This window comes from Anser cygnoides, chromosome 2 (assembly GCF_040182565.1).
Source record: "Anser cygnoides isolate HZ-2024a breed goose chromosome 2, Taihu_goose_T2T_genome, whole genome shotgun sequence".
In the NCBI taxonomy this organism is placed as follows: Eukaryota; Metazoa; Chordata; class Aves; order Anseriformes; family Anatidae; genus Anser; species Anser cygnoides.
In genome coordinates, this window is record NC_089874.1 from 27,245,877 (window position 1) to 27,273,860 (window position 27,984).

The 27,984-nt window shown below is 40.2% G+C and overlaps 1 protein-coding gene across 5 annotated transcripts; it reads left to right on the top strand.

Moving 5' to 3' along the window:
* The first annotated feature begins 210 nt into the window (after positions 1 to 210).
* SDHAF3 (succinate dehydrogenase complex assembly factor 3) lies at positions 211 to 27,984 on the top strand. 5 transcript variants are annotated; one of them, XR_010829135.1, is made up of 13 exons: positions 733 to 871; positions 1,250 to 1,377; positions 3,961 to 4,298; positions 5,207 to 5,354; positions 5,484 to 5,624; positions 8,121 to 8,182; positions 11,846 to 12,129; positions 13,152 to 13,228; positions 13,324 to 13,491; positions 15,395 to 16,537; positions 17,265 to 17,401; positions 18,577 to 18,761; positions 27,240 to 27,378. XR_010829135.1 is itself a non-coding variant. In XM_013183427.3 (2 exons), the coding sequence occupies exons 1-2, from the start codon at positions 434 to 436 to the stop codon at positions 27,441 to 27,443; spliced, it is 642 nt and encodes a 213-aa protein (XP_013038881.3). In that variant the 5' UTR covers positions 211 to 433; the 3' UTR covers positions 27,444 to 27,984. The 5 variants fall into 5 exon arrangements, 1 of the variants encoding a protein (XP_013038881.3); XR_010829134.1 differs by having other exon boundaries at positions 3,961 to 4,003; positions 4,100 to 5,354; XR_010829136.1 differs by lacking the exon at positions 3,961 to 4,298 and having other exon boundaries at positions 5,204 to 5,354.

Below are 27,984 nucleotides of genomic sequence, written 5' to 3' on the forward strand. Positions count from 1 at the left end.
AACAGCTGAAAAAACCTTATTGCGAACTGCGGAGATGGAGCTTGCTCTGTATGTGGGAGGCAGCAGAAAGCGGGAGCTCGGAGATAACAGCGTGGTGGCACGAAGCCCCCGGCAGCCCCAAGAAGGCAGGAGGGCTTCTTACCACAGCTCCTGATGTCTCCGGCACAAGCCTAACAGCACCGATAGATTTAAGCTGATGAAGCTTGGTTTTAGTGGACTGCTTTATTTGCTCTGAATTCTGCCCAGGTGTAAAACGCAGTTTTCTTCTGGTGGTAACAGAGCTCGAACATGAGGGAAGGGCTCAGAGCTGCGCCAGGCTGGGCATGAGGGGAAATGTCAGTGCCATGAGGGCGGTCACACACCGGGACGGGCTTGCTGCAGAAGCTACCTGGTGGTGCCCCGTCCCTGTCAGTGCCCTGGGGACGTTTGGGCGATGCCCTCGGTGACACGCTTCAGCTTGCGGTCAGCCCTGGAGGGGCCAGGCGATGCTTGTGTGCCCCTTCCAGCTGCCCTCCTCCAAGCACCGCCCGTCACTTTCGACTTCCACCACACCCCTCTATCCCTCCCGCCACCACAACACCCAGTTATTTATCCGCCCTCCGCCCCCTTCGAGAGCGGCGCTTGCTCCGGCGGCTGGGCCCCGCCCGGCGGGAGGCCGGCAGCGGCCCCGCCTCACGGCCCGGCCGCCGCCGCCGCCGCCATGCCGGGAGGCCCGGCCGGCCCGCGGGGCCTCTACCGCCGGCTGCTGCGGCTGCACCGGGCGCTGCCGCCCGCCCTGCGGGAGCTGGGCGACCGCTACGTGAGGGAGGAGTTCAGGAAGCACAAGGCCGCGGGGCCCGCCGAGGCCCAGCGCTTCCTGCGGGAATGGGAGGCAAGTGCCTGAGGGGCGCCCCGTGGGCAGGGGGCGGCCGGGGCGGCCCCGGGGGGGCTGCTTTCCTCGTCCTGTGTGCGTGGAACTGCCTGCACGCGGGTGTGTGGCAGCTGGGTCGTCAGCTATATGCACGTAAACGTATCAGCCGTATGCATATAAACGTATCATCAGCTACCTGCATATAAATATATAACCAGCTATATATGCATATAAACGGCACCCACACAACCGCACGTGTGATCTGCTTATAATACGTTGTTATAAATGTGTATATATAGCTATATAGGCAGCTAATTGCATAAGTACAGTTAATACACGTGTAAATAGCTTCCCCGTGAACTTGTAGGTGGTTTTTGAGCAATGTTCTTCGCTTTACAGAGTGGTTCCTAGGGAAGCAAGTCTTGTGTGAGCGCTGCTGCTCGGCTTGCCCCCCACGACGTGAACGGCTGGTTTCGGCGGTGACGGCAAGGCAGATAGCGCCCGTGTAACGGGGACGGGACAGGCAGGTAGTGCCCGTGTAACGGGGATGGGACAGGCTTCACGGGTGCCGTAGGAGGGAGGCTCTCGAGGTGCTCTGCCCACGTGCCTCAGCTCTAGCAGGTGCTAGTGCATTCATAGACCCCAACAGACCTCCCTTCTGCTCTGTCCTGGGAGCTGGTTAGAATGGGCAGTGTGCAGGGCCTCCAGACTGACCAGCTGAAGAGTAACGGGGAGAAATCTGGCCTATCCATCTCTTCTGCTTTTAGCTATGGGGGTAGCCAACATACAGGGAGCGAAGCAGCGCCGTTAACCTTGCACTGGGGTGTTAGGAACAGGGAGGGAGAGCGCTGCTTGGTTTTCTCTTCAGAGGAAATGAATAGGTATATTTTAATTGCCTCATGCCAACTGATAGATGCTGAAATCGGAAATTTTGTATCATTTTCTCAAATGGCTGGTGCTATTATAATTCTCAGTTGTAGTTTATTTGATATTGCCAAAATGTTTCTGCATCACTGCTTCCAATTTTAATGAGCCAAAAAAAACAAGTTGTAGGTTACTATTTTCAGTGCTAAGATCTTCTTTGAAATAGTTTTTTTTTTTTTAAAAGGAAGTCAATATTTAAATTGAAAAAGCTTTAGCCATTGCTGTGAATGTGTTTCTCAAAAGTATTTTAAAAGTAGGTTACAGGGAAAAATGGGAAAAAATAGATTACAAGGAACAGAAGTTGAATTTTGAAACCTGGTGTGCAGTGCTATTAGTTACATTATGTTCAAAAAATGGAAGCTAATTTAATAATTATTTTGAGTGTGTCAGCATAAAGAACTTTACTAATACGTCTCTCTTTTAGCAGGATATTATAGGGTATAGGGAGATATTAGCGTGTAGTTAATGTGGCTCTTCTCATCTTTCCTTTAATCTTCTGTTTTGCTCTTGGATTTTTTCTCCCCTAAATCGTTATCTCTTTCATGGGGGGAATTTGTAAATCAGACTTCCAGATTTTTGGCCTGTAGGACTCTGCCTCTCACAACATGCTGTGGTTTGCAGCCCCTTGAAGACTTGAACTAGGTAGCTGAGGAAGGTAGCCTGTAGAAGACTTGATTTAGGTAAGAGAAAGATGCTCTACTTCATGTTGGAGTCCTCTTTCTACCTTTCCTGGGCACCAGGACACTCTTTTAAAATTTTGATCAGAAATAGACTGGAGGCTCCAGAACAGTTCTTGCAAAACACAGCAGCGTACTTGTGAAGTGCCCAGTTCTTGAAGGGTGTGTGTGTTGTTCACTTAGTGATGCTGAAGCTGTAAAATGCTACTTCACATAGATGAACCATTTCTGTATTTCTTGTTTACATATCTATTTTTATTAAAAAAACAACCTCAAAACAAATCACTACGACACTAATGCAAAAAGTTGTTTATATTCCATGTTCAGGTTTAACCATTCTTTGGGGACAAACAAAGTTACTGCTCAGATAGCAGTATTTTGGCATATTGCATGCAAAGCTTTTTTCTTCCTGATTAGCTTGTTCATTAAAGTACACATATGCCTTAATGGATGCACTTCAGTGCTATAAATATGTAACTTCAATTGGAAAAGTTATTTTCTCAAATTTTTTTTTTTGCGTCCATGCTATCTGGTCCAAAGTGGCGTGTTGTCTTACATTACAGAAAAATAGTAGTTATGATTTTATATAAGGATAGGGCATCCTAATGTATATTCTCCAAAAGATAGACCAAAAGTTGTGGAGAGGATGATTGCACTGACATTTCTTGACTTTGAACGAGGACTCCAATATGATGTGTAATCTTAACAGGGGTACAGTCGTTCTGAATACGCTTGCAGGGCACAGAGATTTCTGAGATGAAGCTTAAACAGAAATGGAAAAAAGAAGTGAAAAGACGCACAACTAATAATTGCCTTAGTGTGTGAATGATTCTAGAACTCCTTGTGTGTGCCCTAATGTTGCTGCAGTGTCAGTTTCCATTAAAGGAGATCAGAAATGATCTCCTTGTTTTGTACGTAGAGAAAGTGAGGGATTTATTGTTCTGTCCCAGTTGGGCAGGTCACAAATGACATTTTTTATGGGGAATCTAAACTGACCAGTTTGGGTTTAAAAAATGGGGAAACTATTTGAATATTCTTGGAAGAGTTCTTAAGTAAGGCTGGTAAAAATAGTCTGCAGGTACATATAAAGTTATATAATAATAGAAAAATACAAAAATTGCATTTTTCCCGTCGTTGCTGTTAGATTAATGCTTTGCCTCTTGAAACCCGCTGAGAAGTAGGAAGGGGAGATGCAAAGAAAACAAGCTTTGTTTTTCAGGAATCATGGTTCTTCAGGTAGATTCAAATTAAGTATATAAATTATTAATATACGTTCCTTTCTATTTTCTAAATATTTAATATTTTAATTAAAATAATTGGTACTCATTTACAGGAGGTGGCTGATATAATTAGATTGATAGTGATTATTACCTTGGAATGCTATTGAATTAATGTTGACAGATAGGGGAAGTGAATTCATTCAACAGTCGTCTAAATCGTATGGTAGCTGATGAGAACGCGTACTTAAGAATAGGTAATATTAAGATAATATTGATTACTTCATTCCAGGTTACAAATGATATGATGTAGACTATTCAGCTAAGTAATTCAGGTAATCATTTGTTTTACATGATTTAGGTTAATTCCTCTTTTGATTAGGAAATAGGTCATTTCATACTTACCTTGTTTAAAAAGTCTGACCCTGTAGGCTGGAAGGTCTGGACTTCCTTGAGATGAGCAGAATCATCCTGCAGAATTACATGACATTTTCTCACATCAGAGAGATTGAATAAATTGCCTTTGAAATGCTTTGGCCTCTCTTGACTCAGAAAGCCTTTTTATAAGCTTTCAAATTAACTGCGACTGATTTGGGAGCTGGCATCTGCTGCTGTACGCTTGGAAGAAAGGTGACCGTTTTTCATTCCTGGTAACATGTCTAGGCATTATATTGGCAAAATGAAGGTGGAACTGTATCTTTCTACCCAGGGAGCTGGTCACTTAGCCTCTCAAGAATGGCTAATTTTTCTAGTCAGTATGATATCAGATATGATAAAAAAATAATTATCATTTGTCAATTTGTTTTCAACTGCCCTTGTCACTTGCAGTGTTCGGTTGGCTGGGATGATTTGTGGCACGGTCCCGTAATGTCTCCCAGGACACAGCTGTCATGATGCACCCCTTTCTGTTGGTGGTTGGGTACACTGAATGTTTTGCATCTTAATTCTTTAAGCTAGTGTGATTCTGCCTCCCCCTTTTTTATCTGTGTTAAGCCTCTGGCACTCAAAAATACGTTGAGAAGTTGAAAAGAGAATTTGAAGAGCAAATATCCAAAGTTGGGTGGGTGGACGAGGAAGCGTGGCCAGTACAGGAATCAGACTGGGACAGGAGTGGGACATGTGGGTTGCCTTTTCAGCAAATTTATAGGTTGCATAAGTCTGAAACTGCTGCTAACTTTCTGTATTCTAAGTTTCCGTGAAGCACATTATATAAGTGATCTTTTTTTTTTGCCTGACAAAGAAATACATTTTTTGGGGGAAGTGAAATATGACTGTAAGGTTTTTGCCATTTTATGACTTTAATAAAAACTGTGAAATAGGGTTTAAGAGTAGTATTTCATTGTAACATTACCGGATACATTGGAATTTGCTTTTAGCGATTTTTATGGCTATCTGGATGAAAACCTTCTTGTAAAGAGTAAATTCCTACTGAGACTTACATATTGAGCCCCCACTTAGGGTGTTCACTGGGTCTTAATTTGTAAGCGCTAAATTGGAGACAATTTCCTTGATTTTCTCTGATATTTCTCAAAAAGCAGGAAGGAAGCTCTCACTTCCCTGAGAGCTGGGTAGTTATGGCTGGTGCGGGATGGGGCACGGCTGGTTGCAGGGAATCGGCCTTGCCCTGCTGCCGGGGGTGTCCTGCTCCGGTGTCAGATGCCCCTTGGGTGCAGCACCCGTGGTTTGGTGAGTTCCCTGAGCCAGCTTTCATGTGCAAAGCTCCCTTTGACCACAACCAAAACCCCAAATCCCTTATAACGGAATTTTATGGTAATGCGTCCTTTTGGTATCATGGCTTTACTCTCATCCTTTCAGTGCTCCTTCCAACGCAGGTTTAGAAGCAGGAGTGGGGACCTGCTCCTCTTCCATGGAAGCTGCAGACAGCCTGGGAGCTGGACACAGCAAGAAGCAACATCCGAGACATTGGGGTCTCACCATGGCTGCCAGTCACTTCAGGTTATCCTCCTTGCACGTGCCATTCACCTCAGGTTGTAATAAATTAATTGTGAGGTAAACGCCACCGAGGTGATGGAACTTTATAGAAATACATGGTGTGCAAGTAGTTTTATAAATTTCGGATGATTTTATCATGTATAAAGCATATAGCTTGCCTTCGATATTTAAAGCGTGGCGTTAATTAAACCCAAACTGTACAGCAATTTTTATTAATTATAACTTAGATTGAAGAGTTGAAATTGCTGTATAAGCAGATTGAATCTCTAATATGCATTGACAGTTCACTCCTTGAGAAATCAGCAAGGCGTGTTTACGTTAATGCTTTCAGATTCAAGGACATCAGAGGAAATTCTGTGTATGCCTGCTCATGGACACTTTTAAAATGCATGCAGCTTTGTGACAGTCAGCATGTGATTAGATCTCTAAATAAGAAACTAGCAATAATGTCAGACCCCGTAGAAACACAACCAGCAATGACATTTGCAGAATTGTTGTTTTAAAAAGTAATTCAGGTTTCCATCTAGTGGCTGTATAAAATTCTGTCCAAGCTATGTGAGGCACAGCATATGCACAACCACGCTATGTAATGTGTTATAGTACTTGTATATGTGGTTAAAAATTAGGAAATAGCCTAAGGACAAAAATTATATGCATAATAACACATAACTCTGAGGGTCTCCTTATTTTTAAAATAAAATTAAAGTTGTAGTGGTCAGGAATCAGTTATTTTAGTGGTGTGCACTCAGATCCCTGAGTAGTTTTTAATCTAACAGTTTATTTCACTGCTGTAAATTAATCTTACTCTGCTTTTTCAGAGTTCCTCGGCAGCCATTTCAAAAAGTTTAACTCAGTACAGGTCTACAGGAAAAAATAGTCTTAAAAGTTGTCTGTAAGTTGTATGTGTACAAGTATGAGTCTTGTTAGATTTGTTTCCTCTGTGACTTAAAAGGAGAGAAGAAGAGATGGGTATCAGATTATTTTGTCCTCATTTTACTCTTCTAGCAGTGTCTGTTTTTCTTACATAAGTGTTTTACAGTAGAATTAAAAAATCTGTACCAGTGTAGGTTTTCAGATGAAGATAATAACCTGGATAATTGATCCACATTTTTTTTTTGACTTCGTAGTGGGTCAAACAGACAAACTGGCTGTAAATTGGAATTGCAAATTTATCAGGATTTCCACTTGTTTGTATTTCACTGACACCTTCCTTGCAGCATTTGTTTGGTACTTGTGTGAATATTGTCAGCTTGTAGTGTTTTGTAAGCATGGTAGGTGTTACTGTGTTTTCAGTGCGTTTCCACTATCAACACTATAAACACTGCCAACTTTCCACAAGTGCTGTCAAGTACCATATTTTGTAATTACTGCAATAATATTATGAGTGCTGTAATTGCCTATACTGTATGAATGTGCTTTTCTGTTCTGTGTAGACACAAAATTGATATTTTTCTGTGAGTTAAAACGGAATCTGGAGCACATCTAAATAATTGTTGCAGAATTGTTTTTTCACCTTTCAGCATCGTATGAGGTATCTGCACAAGTGATATACAAATTGGAGGATTTTTAAAGCCCCAGATTTGTATGTAGCATGTCTGAATATACAGCTAATGTGTTTGAACCCATTAAAGGATCAAGTTCACTAATAGTAGTGTGAGTTAATCAACTGTGTTTTTGCAAGAAGCTCAACCTCAAATTTCAACTTCATAATCTTGTATTTAGCACCATTTTTATCTTTTTTTTTTTTTTCTGGCATTCATAATCCTGAAAGCTTTGGCTGTCCACTGAAGCTCATTCTGTCTACAGCTATATATCTTCTAATTGATAGCCTGCTGTTAATACTGCAGCTCACTCCTTGGAATACACTGAGCAGAAAATTTCTCCTGTAATATTTTTATTTCCGTGCCTGTTAATTAAAAATTACATTTTTGAAGGCTATGATTTGGAGAAACTTAAGTCTGACAAAATGTTGGACTTGCTGGTTTTTAAAGGTTAATTCCAGAAGTAATGTTAATGAGATTTTTCTTTAATGAAATTGTCATTATACTAGAACTAAGTTACAAGCAATTTTGCAAGTAGACTTAACTAAGTTTTATATCTTAAGGCTTAGTGATATGTGAGGAGCTTAATATGCTCTTGTTAATATGCTCTATTTTTTGTTGTTGTTATTCTTGCAAGGATATTAGTGAAAAACAGACCAGAATAACGCAGAAGACAGCATGATGCCCTTTTTTTTCTCTTAACTAGCTAAACCTGTAGAATACCTTCTAAATAGATCTTGCACCCATCTTCCAAGAATGACTAGCAACTGATCCATGAGGAGTAGATGTTTATTCTCTTGCTACATGGGAATTCCTGAACAATATGAAATGGATAGTTTTATGCTTTTTTTTTTTTCTTCTGGAGTTATTCTGTTGCATAATTTAGAGGAAGTGGGCAGATGATTAGGTCACTGCAGCGTTTTCTGATTTGTTTTCCCATTTTTCTGAGGCCTGGTAGGAGGGTGAGACGTGAGACATCTCCCCATCACCGTTGTTTCTTTTGAGATGGCCTGACTGAAGGTACGGAATGCTGGTGGTGTTAATGTCTGCATGGAGTGAATCAGAGCAATTGGTTTGTCTTCCGCAGATCACCAAACATCAGTTAGCACGTAATCAGTCTCTTGCCTTTTACAGTTGCATGGTGGAAAGCACATGGGCTGTATAATTGAATTGAGTTTAAATAGTACATACAAATATAATAAATATTTTAATACTGTTTGTGCAGTCTTTCAGAGTTTGGCACCTTCAAACTTCAGGCTGCAGTGCTCTCATAACGTACTCAGCTGATTTTTGACCTTGCTGATACATCAGAAGTATCCTTCATAAGGCTGCAGCTCTTGAAGTGTACGCGTGGTGGCAGCAAATACTCAAATTTATAAGGCACGTTGCCATACCAGAAACAAGTAGGGCTTTGAATTTTCTGATACAAAGTTGGATTTTCACAGATTCAGTTCTTGTTAAAATATGTACTGAAATATATATTGAGAGTCATTAAACTACTGCTTCAGATTTTGAGACGGCTTTTTTAATTCAAAAAACGTTCTGTGCTTTCCACCTGGTGTAGCCATAATAGTTTCTTGTGGTGCTTTCTGGTTTTGACGTGCATTGGGGTAGTTTGCTACCCCAGCAGCAAAGGCTGCTACCAGCCTGAGTAGTTTGCAGTGTTCAGTGATGATCCCTCTGGTTCCTTGTCAGAGAAAGGGGCACCTACACCACCCTTTTATCCCTTAAAGCGTTTGCCTGGCACGCTACCCTCTGGCTCCCTGTTGGTGCTCTAGTTTGCTTTTCTGAAGCCTGTTGTTGTTGTTCTCTGTTTGAGAAATGTCTTCTCTCTCTGCAACGATGTCCCATGTAATCTGTTCCTACCCTCCCCTTTTTTACAGAGCTGGTCTCTCATTTTGGTACGATTTTCATTCAGATTGCTTTTCACAATTGGATTTGCAGTTGATGCAAACCTGCTACAGAAAACAAGCCTAACATAAACACCCTGTGCTAGCCTCCAGTATATTTATGTAAAAAAAAAAAAATCCTCATCACTTTCTAGGAACTTAATAGACTGCGAGCGTGTGACTATACTTTCACAGCAGACATTGATGTGGTAAGAGTCCCTTTTTTCCTGGAGTTGGAAAGTTCTGGCAATTCTTCGAAGTATTTTTTTTCCTCATCGTTTTGTGATTAAATAGTCCAACATAATAGGTTTGCTTCTGTTGTTCCTCTTTAAGCCTTGACGGCACATTTATTACCTTAAATACTTTAATTTTCCTGTACTCTTTAATAGATGAATGTTTTTTTGGCATACTGTGTAGTATTTTTTTTTTCCCGTGACAGTCATTCTTTCCGAGTTCTCACCTTGTAATCTAGACCACTGCTAGGTTTTTACAGCAGGTGTTCTCTGCCTAGTGGAAAGACCCCGAGTGCTTCCATCCCCGAACGTGCCTTGGCTGCATCCTGGGCTCTGCCGAGATGAGATTCCTGTGCACAGCAGCTCTCAGCTTTCCACCTGGGGCTGGCAGGGCGGCGGGATGTGCTGTGACCACGTCCCCAGAGGAGGGATGAGGACACCAGGGCGCCCACGTCTTTCTTTGAGCCTGGTTTGCGTTTACCAACAGCAGACTCACCTAGTTTTTAAGCCTAGCAGTCGAATGGTTGTGGATGTTGGAAATCAACGTTGGGTAACTGTAGTCAGATAACCATCCAGTTCTTGGGCTGCAGATCTGGTGTCAGATGTCTTACTTCAGTGACATCAAAGCACACCTTTTCTTGCTCCCGGGGTGTCGGGAAGGAGGTGACTAACACTGCAGCTTCCTGAACTGGTTCCATCCTACTGGTCTGGCAACTGAGAAGGGTCATTAAAAATTCCAGTCAGCCACAGTAGGCCACAGCATTGTATGCCTGGAGGGGATGGAGCCTCAGTACATAGGCACAAATCTTTTTTAATTAGTCTAGTTCATTTAAAGGATTCACTGAGTTTTAAATTGATTATGTTTCTGGAAACATAACCCAATATAGGTATGGTCTTCACCAAAAAAAACCAAGCACCACCACCACCAAAAACAACAACAACAACAAAAAAAACCCACCAAATTTTAGACTCTGTTGCAAAGTACATTGGTATTGCATGGTGTTTTTAAGAGTAGGAATTTTCCTTCTAAAGGAAAATATAATTAAAAAGTATATTTATTCCTGCTTTCATTCCTGGAAATGGCTGAAACATTTAAACTGAATATTGGACCTTTTTCTTGTCCATTCCAGAATGAACACAGGCATGTGTCAGTGAACCACCGTGATATTTTAGACCAAAGAGCTGTAGTCTGACACAGGTACAGGAACTGTGGCTTGTAAGAAAAGCATAGATCAGCTTTAGGCTGTGGTACAAGCACATTTGTGCGTTCTGGCTCGTGTTGAAATGACTTACCTTGCTCTGTGTATGTACTTTATTTACAGGAGTTTAAATTTGGTTTAACGCTTAGAATTCATTTTAAGGTGTACAGCAAAACACGATATCCAGTTGTTTTCTTGACCTTCTGAATTTTTAAATCCAGTTGATTGTTCTCAGTGAAGCGTACTGGCAAGCTTTCTAACACCCATTGTGGTGAGTCATGGTAGGGATTTGAGAGCCACGATGTGAAGAGTTTTAATTAAATAACAAACGCATATTATGTCCTTAGTGGTTTACAAGGATGAGATCTCGTGTAGCTGTGTTTTTTTTTCCACCGGTTCTGCTGCGGATTGACTAGTGAAAAGCAATTTAATGGGTAGTGTTAACAATGTCACTGGTTCACGGCAATTCCACCATCCTTATAACATAACGGAAAGAATTTACATTGTTAAGAAAAAACATCGTGTCCTCAATCAAGAAGGAAATGAAAGATACTTTGTGAATAATAAGAATACTGATTTATTTACTTTTTTCTTGTTGAATCTGATTTCTGCTGAGTGCCTGTCTGCCAGCAGATGCCACTCCAAAGCAGGAGACTAGATTCCCCAAAATGGACCGGATAGAGGAAAACAGTTGTGGTGGACCTTGTTTTTTCTTAGAAATGTTGATGGCAGTTTGCCTGGTGTTGCCCTTGTTTTCCTTGATAAGAACAGCTTATGCTGTAAACAATTAAATATTTATCTTTTAAAGAGGAGCTGGTTAAAGTTTTGTTTCCTGCCGATGCGTTAAATCCCGTGGCAGGGGAGATGGCAATACGCAGGATAAATTGCTTTTGTTCTTCCGTGTGGAGGTGTAGCGCACTATTTTGGTTGCGTAGGTGGTGACCCAGAACTCCTGGGACTCGAGAAGCATCTTTATGGAGGGCTTCTGTGTGGTACAAAGGTGCCTGTGTTGAGATTGCTGAAAGCCTGTAGCAAGGCAGGTGACCGAGAAGCCCAGGTCGCAATGCATTTCAGCAGGACCTGTCCAAATAAAACTTTTAGAGGCACGTTGAAAAAAGCTGGCCAAGCTGTAAGCGTATCTGCCAAGAAAGTACTAGGAAGCAGTGCCCTGAAAATAAGGAATCCTAGGCAAGAGTACTCTTGTCTTTTCTAATTTTGGGAGGGGATTTTGGGATGAATTTGGGAGGAGGGGAGGGGATTCATGTGATGAGATGTCCTTGGTTGTGAATAATGCCATTTTGCTATCTCCAAACTTTCAACAAAAATACATGCACTGTTTTTTTTTTTGTTTTTTTTTTTTAGCAGCTGATGTTTGGATGTGGATAGAGCCTGTCATGTCTCTGCAGACATCTGCAGCAGAAGACTGGTTTCATAATTGCTGGGAATTTAAATGTGGCTGAGAATGGCAGACCCTGGACTGAGGTGATGGATGCCGTCCTTCCAGCCCTGATCCTTTCCATCCGTGTGGTAACAAAAGGCTTTCACTTCCCAGTGTGGCTGTACAGCTGGAGGTTTTTCACATGCATCCACCTCTCTGCCTTGTTTTAAAGGGTCTGGTTTCATGCTACTGCGAAGAGAAGAGCATGGTAACTATATATATATATATAATTTTCCCTACTTTAAAAATAATGATAGTCACTTTGTTTCTGCTGGTGGGAAAACGGTGATGATCGGGGGATGCCATCTGTGCTGGTATCACCGCATTCCTGCATGTTTCCTGGAAAGGGGCTCCTTGACATTACAGATTGGGTTCTCTAAAAGTTGTGCTAGAAAGGAGCCCAAGAACCTGTTCAGGTGCAGCCCTCACCCGCTTGCTGCAGTCCTCGTGGTTGGTGTTACAGCATCGATAGCTCTCGGCTGGCCGATGGAGCTGTAACTGCAAGGTGAATGTTTGCCGTTCTGCTTTGCTTCTTAAAATTTAACTTTCTGTATCAGAGATGATTCAAAGCGAGGGTGTTTTAATTATCTTAAGTGTACGTTTTTCCAGTGGTAAACTTAATTTCTGTGGTCATCTGTATTTGATTTATTCTGAGCGGAGAAATATAAAGGCATGCTTAAAAATGTTTTAGTCCAGTGGAGAGCTGTGAAACAATTAAAATGGAACAATTAAGTGAAGGGTGAACATTGACAGCTACTGGTGCTTCTCCTGAGTGTGTGTTGTCTGACTCTGGATGAACAGCTGTGAAGCTGTTTTGTAAGAGATGGGGAGATAAGGAATAGTGTTTCTGAGGTACTCTGCGACTGATGTATCCATCAAGCAGTAGAGGTTGGCTGTACATCAAAACTCAAGGTCTGAAATAGGATTTAACTAGCAAATTGATTGAGACAGGAATGGGACCACTGACTGTATACAAAGTGATACTCTATGATGCTTTGTGTCTGTGTAGTTTGAAATCCTGTTCAAGAATTTATTTATCAGCCTTATTTAATAATTAGTTCACCAATAACCTGCTTTCGTAAAGGATAACATGGGCTTGGTTAGGGTTCTAAACCTTGCGTTTGTATTCGTTTAAGTTTTTCCAAATTTTCCATTCTGCATTTTGTTTCGTTCACATTGTCTTCAGGACAAAGGTGTGTTTTTTTTTTTTCTCTTTCTGACCTCGTTTAGCATTAGAACAACCTTTCTTCTCCTTTTGAAGATACTTCCTGTAGCATGACCCAGCATTTACTATTCCACGTTAACAGGTATTTCACGCACTGAATTTCCTAGATGTTAACTTAGTCCTTCCCATAAGGACTTTTTATCCCCTGTATTCTTGTGTTTGTGTGGTATATTTCAGGGGATTGGTACCTTACTTCTCTGAGTATTTCATGGTCATGATCAGCAGCAAAGCATGTGGAAGTCAGGTGATGATTTCGCTGGGTCCTTGTGCAGTACCAGCAATCTTTTCCATGGGCAGTGGCAGCATTGTGCTGCCTGCTGTACGTGAGCTGCGGCCACCTGATTGGTAAGTCCGGTCGCAAAATATTGATCAGTTTTGCCTTCCCTTTCCCCGAGTTCACCGTGGCAGAGCTGTCTGGCATTGAGGACACTGTAGGACCCTCAGGCTGGAAGATGGCCGGGTCAGCGGTGATGCTAGCAGAGGGGTGGTGAGTGAAGTCTGAGGGAGCCAAATGAAGTGTGCCAGGTTGGTGGCTGCCGGGTGCAAGAGTACCTGGAGGAAACTGATTTGTCTGGAGAGGTTTTAGGTTAGTAAGGAAAACAGTCTTGAAATTGCTGTACTTCTGGTACGTATGTTGGATAAAATAAGCACCTTTCCAGCGTGCTGCGGTTTGTAGCACTGCTGGATGAAATAGGGGCAGAAGTCGGGAGGGGATCTGTTAAATGATTTCTAGTTTTCATTTTGACTTTGCTAAATGGAATTGTTCCAGACTTTCAATCTCAGTTATTGAACTTGTGCTTGATTCAATAATTTGCCTGTTTTGAAGACGGGGGGTGCTTTTTGCAACAATGCTGCCTAGAGAGCAAACTTGAAGAATTTTGTTGTCGTGTTGCCATTGACACTTGGAAGGTGCTTCTGTTAAGGAGTAAACCATTGGATAAGAGTTTGGGAAGTTCATGGAAAGTAGCTTTAATTTCCAACTTCTTAAAAAAAATATTTTAGTGAAATCTTTCATATTTATCCATTAACTGAAAATAATATTCACATATTTAATGAGATTAATTGCATGTAATATTTCAGCACTTAACAGCAGCAGAAAGTCATTTCTGCTTTTGCTTCATAGTGTTCAAATCTTTGATAGAATTTTTAATGTTTTAATTATTTTGTGACACAGAACCTTGGTGTAATTTCATTCTTTTAAGATTACAAGTACCTGTGTTTTCTTATTTGAAGAGTTTACTTTTGGAAATACATGTTGTTGTAGTGCTTACAGTACTTGTTTTTTGACATACGAACCATATTATTACATTTATCCGTGTGATTTTGGTTTGGTTTAGAGGACGTGGAGAAGAGGTTTGACTTAGAGCATAGTTTCCTGATGTTAGCTGGGAAAATTGCTGAAGTTTCTGGAGTTTAAGCAAAATTAATCACAATGATAGCAATGAGAAAGCCGTAATTTAAATCAACATTCACAACAAAGTAGTGCTGAAGTACAACTGTGAACTCGGTACTCTCAAGGTATGTGGTCACTGGCACACATCAGCATCCTTTGTGGTGCAGCTGATCGCTTGTTTGCAGTCCAAGATCAACGTCCTTAGGAAATGAAATCGTGCTGTGTTAATTTTTGGTTAATCATTTGTTTAGTTTATGTGTAACGTGATGTAGATGTCGTTGAAACACACAGCCAACACACGTTTAGTATGCGCTAGTATACGAGATTTCATATTGTGACACCAAAATCAGCCATACAGATGATGTGGGTTTTCAACATACAAACAATGAGAGTTACTGTGTTATTATGAAGCACAGCTCTGATGAAAAAACCTTTATGGCAGTTAGCAAGGACATGGAAAACCATGTTATACAGGACAGAAGTGCTGTCTTCATCGCTGTTAACTTCTTTTATTTTGTTTTCCATGTATCATTTGTGCACTTATGCACAAATACAAACTTCCAGAGCACAGCAGCAGGTATATAGGTAGGATTTAATTAGGTGTATAAGTCTGTGTAGATTTTTTAGTTTGAAGAACAATTCCGTGATATCAGGGACCTAGTTCCAGTTAATGTCTTTCACGCCATTACAGTTTGAGGATGCATTAGCTAAATTGGTAATCTAACAGGGCTTCACTTGAATGTATTCAGCAGTCTAACAGAAAGCATGCAACGGCATGTAATGGATTTAACTGCAGTATGAACGAGCACTTTGAACTTTTTTTTATTTGGCTTTGTCTTTTCTTTTCACCTTCAGATGTTCCCATTCTGTTGCGTGAGGTGACTTCTCACGCCCCTTGTGCTATTCAGCGTATCCCATTTGCTGATTAAAGCTTTCGGTACAGCGGAGGATCAGCGCACGTTACCAAGTTACTTGCCAAAGGTTTCCTTTCTCCTGAGTGTTCTTTGTTTGTTTTCATTTGTGACTAGATTGTTTGTAGGCAGTGTTTGTGAGGGAAGGTAGGATCCTAAAGCTATTTCAAATACATGTGATAATTTTGACAGCACTAGTGGCAGAACTTTACTAGGGAAATTCAACACCCACCTGAGGAAATAAAACATTGTGGTGCTGGGTTCTGCGAAGAAAGGTGTTTTGCAAAGCTATTACTTTTAAAATCACTCCTATGGCAGGTGTAACAAGCAGTTCAGTGAAGATGAGGAGATCTGTTTTGTGTTTTTTTTTTTTCCCCATAAATGAATACAGTAGAATACAAATGATCCCATTGCTTTTCTGCCAAAAAAAACAATAAAAAAACAAAAAACAAAAGGAAAATATGTACAAGGATATGCCTACAAACGTATATGTTAGCATTATAGGGATTTTACATTTCTGTAGCTTAAATCATATTTAACTAAATAAAATGTTTGCGTTTTATAACCATGTCTCAAATTGGTCTCTCAAAACAGCATTGACAATGAATGTGTCTGTTCATTCGCTCTGGATGAAATTCAGAAGTTAGCCAGTCTTTATCCTCGCCCCAAAACAAGTTGTTGAAGTGCAATCTGTTAAACTGAAAACAAGACAAAAAAGGCCTTTTAAAGATGTGTTGTCGTTGGTTCTTCCACCCACTGCTGTCTCTCTTAAGCTTTATTTTAGGAGAGCTTGGCGCTTTTTTTTTTTTTGAGGTAGGATAATAGGCAAATCCTCCTGACTGAGCCTGTGTTGTTGTAGTGATGCGATGTGATTTCTGATACGTACGTTCCTGAAGTTCATCTAGAGGTAAGCAGTGTGTAAAAGAAACATAGGAGCAATCGGTCTTCTAGTGTCTCTTTTTCATACCAGTGTTCTGTCTTGTTTTCAGTGTCGTCCTGCTTTAGGGCATTAAAAGTACGTATTAAGCCATGCTGTGGAAAAAAACTCTAAGTTACCATCAGTGTGGTTCAAGGGTAAGCACCTCTGGTAGGTGATGTAAATGTTATTCAAGATTACCTTGCTGGTGTCTGTGGGTAACTTATTTGAGAGTTTTGTGTATTAGGTCTAGGTCTTGGTCTAGCGCTGTAGTGAATCCTGTGCCTAAATTACAAAGCAGAGACATTTAGTTGTCCAAAAGCCATTCTACAGTGTGGAGAGTGAGAAATACCTGCTTGAGATAAACATCAGGCCGCCTTTTCCACTTTTTTTCTTGATTAGCGATCAAAAATCTTTGATGTATAAACAGATTTGCAGTAATTTTAAAGCTGTACTAATATAAGTTAAGTCCTTAATGTTGAGAAGTCTTGAAACACAAATTGGGACCTCTGACTAGTTCAAATACTCTCTGACTGGTAGAAACCTCGAGGCAACCTATTTATTCATATTATCAGTGGATGGCAAGTAGAGATTTTTCTAGAGCTTATTAGTAGTCAGTTTGAAAACTCTTCTCTTCCAGGTCATCATACACAGTAGAAAAAGGACGTGTTTTCTAATACAGTACAAATAAAAAAATGCAGCAGTTTGTCATTCACACTAATGATAAAAGTGTCTTGGTATTAGTGAGGAGAGAAATTTGAAGGGATGCAGATGTGCCACACCGAAATGAGTAAATGCTACCACTTAACTCAGAGCAGAGGTAGTTTATTTCAGGAATCTTTGACCCACAAGTAGAACTAATACGCCACACTTTCCATTCTGGCTGTCTTCCGTACAGGCAGCCCCTTCCTGGTCCAAAAGTTAATACTTCTTCACCTGAAGCTGGAGAGCATCGCGCTCAGCTGGGAAAGCACCAGAGAGCAGGACTAAGCCATTGTGACCAGTCTCCACAGGGTGTATTTGCTTTCGTGAAAGGTTGCCACGATGTTTTCTTGACTTTGGTGTTTTCTCATTCTTTTTATGATCCTTTCCTTTAAATGATAGAAGCAAATTGCTCTATTTTCCAGTCGGACGGGTATTTTGGCTTGGTAGCGGACAGCCTTTGGTTGCACAGAGAAAAGGAGAAATACCAAGTGGGTGAGAATTTTTAGGAATAAGCAGGCAGCCTGAATTTTTGTTGTGAAAGCTTAAGGTTTTGGTAACTGAGTGTTCATTTCAAAGTAAATACAGCTCTGAACTATTTGACTTCCTTGATTTTCATACCTTTCTTACTCCCCACCCTGTTTTCCCTCTCATCTGATAATTCAAAGCAAGCTCCCTTTAATAGTAGAAAAGCCTTTTGCAGTGGTAGAAACAAGAAAGAAGCAATAAGAGAAGATTTAGATGAATTCATTTTGAAGTATTCGTTGTATGAGAGATTGTTGGAGAATGTGTTCAGGCTTGAATTTGATATATATATTTGATTTTCAGAAGAACAGTACAGAAATATTTTATGGAAGAAAAGTACAGAATATTTTATGGAGTTTTTCAGAAGCACTTTCAAATTAGCTCTCTCTACAGTACTTTATTGAATTTTGAAACTTGTTCAGCAGATCAGGAGTTGGACTGTAATCCTTGTGGGTCCCTTCCAACTCGGAATATTATTCTATGATTCCAGGATAAGTGAATTTTCCTTTTCCTTTTGTACGTAATCCTAGTCTTTTGCTCTTCTGTGACAGCTCAGCCCATACTTGCTGTAAAGTGAGAGATGCTATAAAAATCCTCCTAATCAGAGCCATTGGGTAGAGGGATAAATAGACAGTGGATTGCAGATGATTACAGAGGGTTTTTTTTTTTTCATTTTCCAGATTTGGGGCTCTGATGATGTAGTCGGTAGAGATGATACTCATTTATAGCAACTCTTAAACATAGCAATGGCACATTTGCTTTTTTCAGTTAACTTCTCTGGCTGCTTCTGAAGTAGTTCAGAGGTTGTATTGAAATCTGCAGACTGCGAGTTAAAAACCCTGGTAGGTTGCATAAATTTGCAGGCTTTAGAATTTCTTGACCTCAAGAAACCAGAAAAAAATAAAAATAAAAAAAAAACAGCACTGTGTTAGAATTATATTTAGAAAGGCAACTTTTAATTTCTTTGATCTTTTTGTCTGCAGGTTTATATCAGAAGACTTCCTGGCTGCATTATATTTTAAGAAAAGCAAAACAGAGTAAAGACCCTTTCAATGCAATTTTGAGAGCAGTACAGTCAAAAAAAAGAAAGGAAGTGCTGTGATTTGTTCTATTGTGTGGAGAGTGTAGAAGATTTTGTAAGCAGTTTTGTTAATTTCATTAAATGATGGTAGGTTTATGTACATACAAAATGTATTTCTGGTCTAAAATGTGAATGTCATTTAGCATCTTTTGCTGCTCAGCAGCAAGAACTTTAAAAGAATATGCCCCAGGTCTAGCAGAGAAACTAGTGAGTATAAAATACATGCTAATTGCATTAATAAGCCTTTTTTACCACAAGAGTGAGTTTACAGATAAAACTAGTGTGTTGTAGTTGTCTTAAAGAATGTCAGGTATATCAGTATGCATTTATTTTCATGGAAATGCTGTATTAGTGCTATTTGAAAACAAGGAGGACTGAATTTTAACCAAATCATTGTGATTAGCTACATGGAGTTGTTGCTATAGAGTAGGACTTAAAAATTACTAGACTGGATGTCCAACTTGTCTAGGTAGCACCCTTAAAAGAATTCACCTGCATTTCCTAGCGGCAATATATTTCTTATTCCTGAAAGCTTGTGAGTCCACCAGTACGTAGGCTTTCGTTTATTGAAGGCCGGTCTCCTACACAGTGCTCTGTGAAGAGCACTCCATGAAATATGCGTGTACACTTCTGCTGAAGAAGCAGGTAGATAAACTTGAAGGACTCCGCTTGAAGTGACTCTGCAGGGTGGTAATTCCAGCCAGGCAGGGCTTGTGTCTCTCCTTAGTTTTCAGAGGGACCACGGCAGGGCTGGCCGAGGAGATGAGCCTCTGGGACAGACTTTGACTCAGGATTTTCTGTTGCCAAATTTGCTTTGCTAAATTAGGAGAGAGACCGCTGTATTGCAGGGGAACAGGGAACATAAAATGCGTTCTGTTGCAACTGGGGATGCTTCTGTCTGTCCTGAGGAATGGATCTGCCTTTTATGCTAATGGCCTTCTGGTTTGCTTATTAAATAGCGCTCATGATTTTTTACATAATTCATTCAATCACATTATTCTTCTGCAGGTCCGTTACAGCGAAAAATTCAGTGCACTTTCAGCAGAAAGGTTATTTGTGGTGTCATTGAAATCAATGCAGGATGCCTGTTTGCGGATTTAAATTTTGTTTGTATTTGAGTTCTTCATCGTTAGTTTATTGAAAGGTTTGGCTCTAATGAGTGTACAAGAATATGAGTAATGGAGAAAATAGGAATGCTGCGTGTCTTTTGTATGTGTATGTGTGCTTGAAGTGCTTTGTTGGGTATAAACGGAGTAGAAGAACATGCATGGTGAGTCTTTCAAGTGTCATCAGTTGGGATATGTAATCTTTTGCATGTTCTTGGTTAGTATCTAGCAGTCTGGGAGCTAATGTGGTTGTCTTGGAAACAGGCTTTATTTTCCTTTTGCAAATATCTGGATGTGAAATCATTGTCTTTGAAAATCTGGAAGTAATACTTCTCAAAGAAATAAAGAAAAATTAAGGTGATTGTCTCCTGTTTAAAGAATTGGTACGGAAGTCTGTAGATGATGTTTGTATTGTGTGCTTTAATTGTAGTGTTGTGATTATGTCGCTAAAACGGTCTTATTTTTTAAAAACCTAAAATGTCTCTACTCATTTGTTAAGCTGATATTTGTCTTGGAATTATCTGCTGCTAACCACTTTGCCAAGATTTTCTAGGTTAATACTAAATTAGAAATATTACAGGATAACTGATGTATTGAACAAGTTACGTTCCTAAAGTAGGTACTGATACTATCACTTCAGGTCTTTTCCTTTGCTCTGCTTTAAATTAACCACATGTGATAAATCCTTGACTTTTCTGTGAGTTTGTTTTGTCTGGCAAATCGTATGCTACATCAGGAGTAGAAAAAAGTGCACAGGACAGCTCTGTTTAATGAGCCTGAGAGCTGCCATACACAGCATTAAAAAAAAAGTCAAATCAAAATATGAACTGAGTCAGGGAATAACCATCTTTCAAATAGTCGAGGACTTATTAGGATTTGTTTAAAAACATGAAACAATGCTCTTGAAAGAAGTTTGACATTTCTGGTCTGCTGCTTATTTGTCCAGTCACAACAGCCTTAGGGCTTGTCATATGTAATGCTGTAATTTCATCATAATTCGTACAGATAAGGTCTAGACTGAATAATTTGTTGTGTTTTGTCCTTCAGTTAAGTTCAATGGTGTTTTAACATATTTCTCTTCAAGTATTTTTGTCTCCAGTACCAACTTAAAAGCCTCTCAAACACTGGTTTGTGCTTCAGAGAAGAATTTTCTTTCATAAAATAAGTTTTTTGTTTGTTTGTTTGTTTTTAGGCTTAGGGTGGGTTTACAGTTTGAATTTTGCAGCCTGTCCGAGGAAAGAAGACCGCTGCAGGAGCTTGGCGAGCCTTTGGAACCCATTCATGTGACCATCTCTTTTGGCTTACCTCCCGCCTGTTGTTTCTGCTCCCCTTCTTATGCTGTATCTACATTTCAGCTTGATCTCTTTTCAGAACTTAATTGGTCAACTCATTTTTTCTAAAGAGTTGTTTTTGCCTAGCCAGGATGTGCTGAATTTTCCTTCCTCCTTCACTAGAATGAGCTTGAGCTTTCTATTTAAGGCCTGCGATGAAGCTTATTAATGTAAGTGGAATGGATCTCAAAGGCTGTGGTTGTGACCAGATGATGCAAAAAGCTTTTAGTGACCTAGATTTTGGCCCTGAGGCACAATACTTACATCGGTATTGTACGTCCAGAAAGCAATGATTAATCACAGCTTGTTTTTCCACAAGTGACAGTAAAGTCACTCTGATGAACTGTAACGGTGCTGCATTCCTTTTTTCTTTTGACTGCATAGAATTGGTATATGTTTACCTTGATGGTCAAGCCATAGGCTTCCCACTTTTACCTCAAATTATGATCACATAAGTCTTACATGAAAAAAGGGTATTAAAATAACATATTATTTAAGCTGTAAGCAAAGCCGAGTTGGTCCTTGAACTTGTTTCACATTCCTCTCAACAAATGTCATTTCTTCCAGTTTAACAACATTAGTAAACTGTGTTCAGAAAGTAGTCTATTTATACCTTCCTGATCAAATAATAATTCTCCATGCTGATTACTCGGTATTACGTAATTATATTCTCTGGATCCATTTTAGCTGAACAATTTTTCATTTACTCCTTACTGCAAACAAGCAAGCAACCAAAAAGAACGAAACCAAAACCATTTCAGTATAGTTGCAGCATGTGCATCATTGTGTTACTGTGATCACCACCCTTAACTTTTGGTTGATAATCACGTATTCTCGCATCCTTCCTGAGTCTCCTGGGAAAACTTGGTATTCTTAAAGTTCTCATGGCTTTTCTTTCCAGCTCAACTTTTAGAACATTTTTTTTTTCTGGCTGTTTCCAGTCCTTACAAGCCAGTAACTTTGTACTGGAGAAATGTTTTACCCCCGTGCATCAGAAATGGTGATGTGGCCTTTCATCCTCAGAAATTAAAATACCACAGAATTCAGTTTTGTAAAGATACAAAGGAACTGCAATTTTTCTCTGTGTTTCATGGCAGGATGCTGCTGGGTCTGACATTGTTTCTGGACTAGGAAAAGGTACATCCACATAATCTGGAAAAATGAGCTTTCCTTCAATATATGAGAACTCTTTTTTTTTCTTTTCAATTGGATGAGTAACATTTCAGTTTTAATAACAGTCAAATACCCGTCCTGATAGCAGTCTTGATTCTTAGGAGTGCTTACACTTTCAGCTTGGTGTTTGTATGACCGCTGATATATGCTACTCAGTCTCTTTATTTAAGTGTTCATCTTTTTATACTTAGCAAACCTCTGAATAAAATTTACCTATTTTATACATGACACCCTAACTTATGCTTAACTGAGCTTTTACGTTATTAACAGAAAATGAAAAAAAATGTCTGAAATTTGAAATGGAAAGGAATTTTTTTAAACTTGTGTAAGGGAAATGCATCTTATTCTTTATAAGCTGTCAGAATGTGGTAAACTTATTTAAGTAGGAGGGGCACTTATAACCAAAGTGCTCTCACACAATATAAGTAAATCAGGAGCAGGTGATCGAGCCTGCAGCTATAGCACAGTCCCTGCTATCCTCTGCATTAACCACACTGGTGCTTCACTTCGTACCCTCCTGTTGGCCTGAGAGCTGGGGTTTGCAGTTTGCTCAATTCGAGCAGCAGAGGTCTGTGTATGAATGCAGGGAGCATAAGACTGTTATTTAGGCAGTAATAAGGTAATGTGTGTGAAGGCAGCACTTGAAGAACATCTGCTTGCTTGCCTGCTGCAGCCTGTGCTGGCCGCGGTGCTGTGTCAGGTCTGCAGCTCCGGCTGCTTCAGCCCAGCCCTGCTGATGAAGGGTCGTGCTGGGGTTTTGTGACGTGGGAAATTCTTCCTGGTTTGGAAACCAGAGAACTTAGTGTAACTTCACACAACTCTTCTAGTAGATATTAAGCATTTTGTTGATGGGTTTTGCACTGCAGCGTAATAAAGGAGATGTTAGAACAAGAAAACATGAAGCAAAACATTGATTTCTGTCATAAATAAGCTTGTCAGTAGTTCTGACTTGTATATACCTGTAAAATTTATATCAGCCGTATTTTTTGAAGATCAGCTTGTTACTCCTGCTTTATTTAAATGCAATTTTAGAGGCTTTATTTTAGCCTCTGAACGTAAGCATTGTCTGTGGCAATAGGTCTGAAACGTTTGGCCTCGAACATTTTGGGTGTTGGTGTTTTCCATGCTACGTGTGAAATCCCAAGGCATCTCCCAGCAGGAGCAGTGTTAAGCCGGTGCTGGAAGCTGGCGAACGCTCCCTTTGCTGAGAGTTGCCTCTGGTTTGGTGTTACGAACGTAGGGGCTGCGCAGGTGGTTTAAATGCCTGACGCTTCCAGAAGAGAGCTGGTTTCCCACCCTCAGTGAAGGCTTCCAGCCGGAGCGGGACGTCTGCCCATGGCCACGTTGTGCCACGGGGGTCGGGGCCGCGTTGGGTACCCACCTGCCTTCCTTCGGTGCCCTTTTCCCAGCAGTTACTGCTTTGACTCTCCACATAAGGAACTCTGAATGCTGCAAGGAATATGTCATCTTCTGGTATCATTCAAATGCAACCGAGTATTTTAAAAAGCAGGAGGAGGGCTTACTCACCAGCTTTTCTAGTAGATTCTCAATTTGTATGAAGTCATCACGGCGTGTCCTTTACACAAAGAAAGGTGAAGTTGTCTAATATATCGTTCCTGTTAGAGGGCTTGTAACTTAAAATAGCTGTTTATTCAGATCGACTAACTTATCTGAATGAGTAACTGCATCTGAATGAGTAACTGTATACAGTTTCTAAAAGTTTAATGGGATATTTTAAGTGGTCTTAAAGGGTGAAGCGTAGGTTGTTATGGTTTTATGTGTACATGAGTATATGAAAATCCATTGAAATAGTGCATTAAGCTGAGCTAACGTGTGGTAAAACTTTTCTGAGATTGCTATTACATTACTAACTATAGTTACAGCTTCAGGTAAAATAATAGGAAAATGCTCTGGAATTTCATGAGGTGTGTTCCCCATTTAAAATTCACTTCTGCGAAGACTTTTTTTACTGTTACTTAATTAGCTTAACAGAACACAAAACAAAAACAGATTTCTTTTAAAGTAGAAATACGGTAAATCAGCTGCAGCAATCTGTCTGAATGTGCATATAATCGTACATTCAGCGTCTCTCTGTCAAGGTAAGAACAGGTCGTTCCTTGCCTTCTGTTCGTTCACATCGTTGTTTCTTCATGCCGCAGTCCCAGCAGCATGTGTTTGGTTTTGCTCCTAGCAGCAGAACGAGAATTTGAAATGCCGCAATTTTGAGTTAACTCGCGGTGACCGATGAGGTTGGCCTGCCAGGCCATCCTTGTTTTTCGATGTCACCCTGGGAAATCAGTTTAAAATAAGTTGATACCATTTTTCAGTGCCTGGCTGAGATGTTAAACGAACAGGGCGCGGAGCAGCTGCTTCTTACCTGGCCCCAGTAATGTTGTTGTTTGATCAGCGTTGTCATTAATTCGGCTGCAAGTGAAGATAGTCTTCTGGATGAAACGAAAACATCAGCTTTAACTGCTTATCACGTAGAAGGGAGATTAAAAATTTTTAGACCTTCTTAAGAGAAAATCTGGCAGCAAAATGAACCATACAGGTAGTTACTGTGAATAGGCATATCCCTCCTGAATGTTTCTATCTTAATGACCATCCTGAATTTTTCTATCTGAATGAATGAAAACCTTTTAGAGATTTTGGGAGTGATTGTTTAAGATGTAACGTACTACGTGTTATGCCTACCTTTGAGGAGGATGCTGAAGAAAATGGGAAAGACGATTGCCATTCTTCCCAGTGCAAACGGGCTCTTAACCCGTTTAATCTTACAATTAAATCACAAATCTCTATCAGCATTTCCTATCAGCATATCAGACAAATGTCTGCCAGCAGGCACTGGGCAAGATGGCAGTCTCCGCACCTGGCAGTCAGGAGCGGGGCTTTTGTTTGTGTGCTTGTCACTTTTATTTTTGTATCTAATTCTTTCTAAACTTTGAAAACAGCAAGGCTTACACCGCTTCTGTAATGTGTGGTATTTAAAAACTTCTGATGTTGCCCATCCCATGCCCTTTTGATAAAGTTGTGCGTTCTGTGAAAGCTTATGAATCAAAAGAGTAAAACCACTTATTCACTTCAGAAAGTGAATTTATTTTCAGAAGGAAAGGTTATTGTTTACAGCAAATACTCGCTTTCTGAGTTTGTGTAGCAAACAGTTTATGTATTTAACAGTGACGTAGGATTTTAAAGCAGACTAATGGTTGGGCACCTGCCTTACTTCATTGCCTGCAAGGAGAGCTTCCACGTCCTCACGTGTGTCGTGGCAGCGCAGGGACCTGGCTGCCTGCGCCTCGTGCTGCTCGTACCCTGCCCTCAGCCTGGGGCATTTGCAGTGAGGAGAGGGACCCCCAGTGTCTGTGACACGGATGGCCACATACCGTGGGATAAATAGTTGTCTTTTGAGTGTAAACCAGCAGGGGAGGTTGACTTGACTTGGTTGTCTTTGTTTCTGGTGGCAGTCATATGCAAGGGGCAAAGGCTTCTTCCTACGTTTCACCTGGTGGGTTTTTGGTTTGGCTTGGTTTCATTTGTTTCTTTATTTTTTTCATGTAGATGCCTGATAGGGTACAGCGGATTCAGACAAGGGATTGTGACCGTCAGAGCTTCTTACACAAACAGATGACCAGCCAACCTAAAAAAAATCCTAAGGTGCAGAAGTAGTCCCTGACTGTCACTCTTTGCCATCCGTGCAAGGGAGAACACCTCTGGTACTGTGCATATACTGATTTTGGCTCTGCTGTTTCTGCAGGCTGCTTTGTCTCCAGTTTTGTCTTCTCTCTGAGGTAGTGCAAGCAGAGAGTGAACTGCAGTTGGGATAAGGTACCATTGAAAGATCTGTTGTACATTTGTGTCGTGATTGACAGAGGAGGTTTACTACGCTTGGAACATGTAGCTTTATGTAAAATGAAAAAGGAAGAAATGAAGTGGTTTTCCTTGTTTGAGAAAGCTGAGCAAGGGTTTGTTTCAGCTCTGCTGTTAGAGAAGATGACATTAGTAAATAGTTAAATTCTGTATCTGGTAAGTTCCAGTGAAAACTAGAGCACGTGCAAGCATGCTGATTGATCCCGTTGCCTGTGAAGAATTGCGATCATTGTGTTTTGAAGTGCATTACTGAAAGAACAAATTTAAGCTCTCCCCCCTTATGTTTTTAAACTTATTTCTGAATTTTATCTGAAGTTCCACGTTAAAGTTCATGTGCAGTTAGAAAAATGGTGCATCTTCTATTTAGAAGCTGAATCTTACATTACAGAACTACGTACCAGCAAATTATGTAGTACCTTTCCACAAATCACTGATACCAGAAAAACTATGAATTTCTCAGAGCACAATAATGTGTAAACATCGAAGCATCCGGAGATTTGTTTGTTCCTCAGCTGGATTCATAGATGGAGAAAATGAGATATACTGTGTATTTGTTCTTTTTCCAGTGTTTCTGTAAAGGCTGAAAGATATGTTCATTGGGGCATCATTGCTTTTTGGTAAAATGAGGTGAGAACCATTTTCTGTCATGAGAAAAACAAAACCCCTGAATTTTTCAGGGTCCAGTTTTGAATTTTTGTTTTTTACACTTTAAATCGAAGTGAAGCCGTAACTACTGTGGCTTTCTGGCACGTACAAAGGATTTGTTCAGCTAGAGAATGAGTGGGGGAAAAAGAGCCAGGGGTGACACGTCCAGATGGGAGCCACTTTGGAGTGTTGTAAAGCAGGACCCATCATCAGGGCCTGTACCTATATTATATACATTTTAAACTATCTACTTAAAATTAATCAGAGATGTTAGAGATATCTTAACTTTTCTTTCCAATAGGAAGTGTACTTTTTTGTCATTTGGTGTTAATAGACTATTATAGAAGGTTATGTAAGAGTATGGTATTATGGTAAAATGGTATTTAAAAAGTTGACATCCTGCACTTGTCATTTTTGTGACCTTTATATTCTTTCTTTATTAGAACTATGCAGCACTGATACGGCAACAAATTAACGAGGACAAACAAAAATCAAGAGAAAAGACTGTATTTGGAATCCAGCTCACAGAAGAAAAACTTAATGACTTCCGTGATGAGCAGATTGGGCAGCTGAAGGAACTGATGGACGAGGCTACCAAACCTCATAAAAAAATCACAGTTTCTAAAGACTCAGAACACAAAAGCTAAAAAGGTTTTAAAGATTCTTTTAATGCATACGAAAGCATTTTGAAACTTCCTTTTCCAGCTGGGCTAGAATGTGATTTTTTTGTGGAATGATGGATGCTGCCGTTGCCATAAGTTGTCTAAAGCTGACGTCTCTGGCTTTTTATGCAAGAATGACTGCTAAAATGGAATCATAACAATTTTATGTTAATTGCAGGTTTTTTTCCTCCTAATGGAAGGTGGAGACTTAAAGAATTTGGTAACATTAAACTGACATTTTAAAAAATAGGAAGTTTTATTTTTAGTCTAAGCACCCATAGGGCAAAACTTCTTTCCATTTGTACATCATCCTCTGCCATGATGGAAAAGATGCAATTAACATTTGTTTTCTGATGTGAATTCACTAGGCAATGAACAAAAGTGTGGTGCTAGACTGTATTTATTTCAACAGAAAGAAACGAGCAGTATTAGAAACACATACTGTTGTTGAAGTTGAAAGTTGGTTTTCTTCTTGAGCTGTATTGTGAAATTTGCTTTAAAATAAAAGATATGATTCGTTATTAAA

Excerpts from the sequence above, each read along its gene's own strand:
- SDHAF3 (XM_013183427.3), top strand. The coding sequence starts at position 434 with ATGCCCTCGGTGACACGCTTCAGCTTGCGGTCAGCCCTGGAGGGGCCA. Across the intron at positions 872-27,239 it reads GCTTCCTGCGGGAATGGGAG|AACTATGCAGCACTGATACG; the intron begins GCAAGTGCCTGA and ends TTTCTTTATTAG.